The 2,196-nt window shown below is 56.2% G+C and overlaps 1 protein-coding gene across 1 annotated transcript in view; it reads right to left on the reverse strand.

Annotated features, from left to right (window-relative positions):
* LOC109320480 (GRAM domain-containing protein 3-like) overlaps positions 1-636 on the reverse strand; it is a 19,032-nt gene extending 18,396 nt beyond the window's left edge. The window contains exon 1 of the mRNA XM_019550601.1: positions 365-636. Within this exon, the coding sequence (XP_019406146.1) occupies positions 365-417 (53 nt within the window). The 5' untranslated portion in view covers positions 418-636. The remainder of the gene's footprint in view (positions 1-364) is intronic.
* Between the last annotated feature and the right edge of the window lie 1,560 nt (positions 637-2,196).

Genomic DNA, 2,196 nt, shown 5'->3' on the forward strand with positions numbered 1-2,196 from the left:
ACACACACACACACACACACACACACACACACACACACAGAAGAACAATAAATCTGATCTCTAAAAACTGAAGTAAAGTGAACCCAGCTGCTGTGTTTCTGGCCTGTGTCAAGCAGTGCCCCACTGCCCGCAGAGGCACGGGAGAGAGGGCAGCGGGGGCAGAGATCCCCATCCACACGCACACCTGTGTGTTTGCCTACAGGGAGAGTCCATGCCCTGCCCCTCGAAGGCTGCGTCTGTGGGCAGTGCGGGCTGCGTGGTCCAAGGGGCAGGTTGAATCGCACCCATCTTATGCTGTTGGATCAGCCCCTGAGAGTGGTCCCAGGAAGGAACTTGCTCAAAAGAAAAAGAAAAATGCACTTACTGGTCATTGGGCTCTCCTGGAGTGTTGTCCACACTGCAGCTCTGGAGGTCCATCGGGCTGGGTTTCCTTCCTCCCTGGCCGGGCACCTGCCTGGCAGTCACGAGCTGCACTGGGTGCTCCCAGGAGCTGCTTTATCAGCCACCAGCACAGAGGGAGAGTTCAAAGCTCAGGCTGGGACTTGACCTGCCTTAGGGACCTGCCCTTACTAGGAAGCCTGTGCTGATTTAAAGGCTCTGCAAACCCTGGGCACAAAAGGCGCTGCTCACTTCCAGCTTCCGCTGACTCAAGGCTCTTTCCCCTTGCGACGGTTTCCCCAGCGACAGCAGGTGTTTCGCTCCTTCAGGGAAGCCCGAGGACGGCAATGCTTCCTCTGCAACGCTGGCAGTGCCGTGGGTTTTATACCCCTTCCCCAGCACCGTGCACCCACACACACGCGGTATTCGCCAAGGACAGGCTGGGGGCGGCTGGTGCTGAGGCAGCGTCTCATCTAGAACAACTGCAGTTCTGCACTCACATGCGTTCCACCTCCGGCGCTGGGCAAATGTCCCTGATATGAGCCCCCCACCCCGATGCTGTGACAACGTGCAGCTATCTCACACTGTAAGCCGCTTCCTGTGCTGTATGTGGTGAGAGCATGGAGTAGGCCCACTGCCTCCAGCTGCCAAAGGGAGCTTGTGCCAAGGAAGAGCATCTGTAAGCAGTACAGAGCCTATGACACACAGCTGAACATTAGTGATTCTAGGCAGCAGGAGGCATTAGTGACACAGCTGGGAGCAGGGGCCAGGGATGGAGTCAGGGATCACTCATGCACCTCTGCTTATTTACAAGGTCTTGCTCTTCGGGGCATAGGAGGAATCGACCGACCAGAGGCGGTTGCCTTGCTCGGTGCACGAGCTTTGCTCAGCCCGCCCTCTCTAGACATCACCTGGAGCAGAGACCGGTGCTGTTCAGCCTGTGACTAGCTTCCTTCACTGCCTATTTCAATGTGTGGCCCCCTTTTACACCCGAGCCCCTTTCATCTGCCCGCACTAGTGACTCCCCAGACAGCAGGCAGCCAAACCCCCTTCCCCTGCATCCTGAACAGTCTCATATGCAGCTGCCAACAAGAGAGGTTTCCTCACTCAGTTACAGCCTCCTGAGCCAGCCCCACGCTCCCCGCGGTACAGGCCCATGGAGCTGCTGCAGGAGAATGGGGAGGCTGGATGCCGTGCCACAGCTTCCCACCACCGCTTCCTGATCGCCCGATCATCGTACCAAACATCCCTGCTTCCAAACCCAGCACCCCGCCATGCTGTGCTCGGCTACAGCCTGTCCAACTGGACACACGCGCTTTGCACTCCCTTTGGGAGCCTTCGCCGGTGTTGTCTCTTGGTTTTGCTGGGTAGGGCCTGTTGGTAACTTCTCTTCCACCTTGGAGAACACAAAACAGCAGCAGTCTCCCAATGCCTGAAGAAGGGCGTTTATGCCCGAAAGCTTGCAAAGAGCTTTTGTTTGCCAACTATTTAGTTGGTCTAATAAAAGATATCACATCTACCCAAAGAATCTCGCCTGCCTCCTGTTGATAATACACTCACACATGTATGCTTGGTGACGCGAGCTCCCCGCAACCTCCCCTTGGCTGGATTTTTCTACAGCAGCGGTTCTTAACAGTTTGAGTCTCGAGGCACCCCTCCTTAGACCCCGTGACTTGTGTGAACTGAGCAGGGCCCCATTTCAAAAACAACTTTATTTATCCCAGTGCTTATATCCTAGCAGAAGGGGCAGGCAGTGGGGGCAGGGGAGCAGCCAGGCGAGGAAAGCCTGAGCCTGACCGTATCTGCTAATATTCTCGC

Source organism: Crocodylus porosus, unplaced genomic scaffold, assembly GCF_001723895.1.
Source record: "Crocodylus porosus isolate Cpor-Errol unplaced genomic scaffold, CroPor_comp1, whole genome shotgun sequence".
Lineage (NCBI taxonomy): Eukaryota > Metazoa > Chordata > Crocodylia > Crocodylidae > Crocodylus > Crocodylus porosus.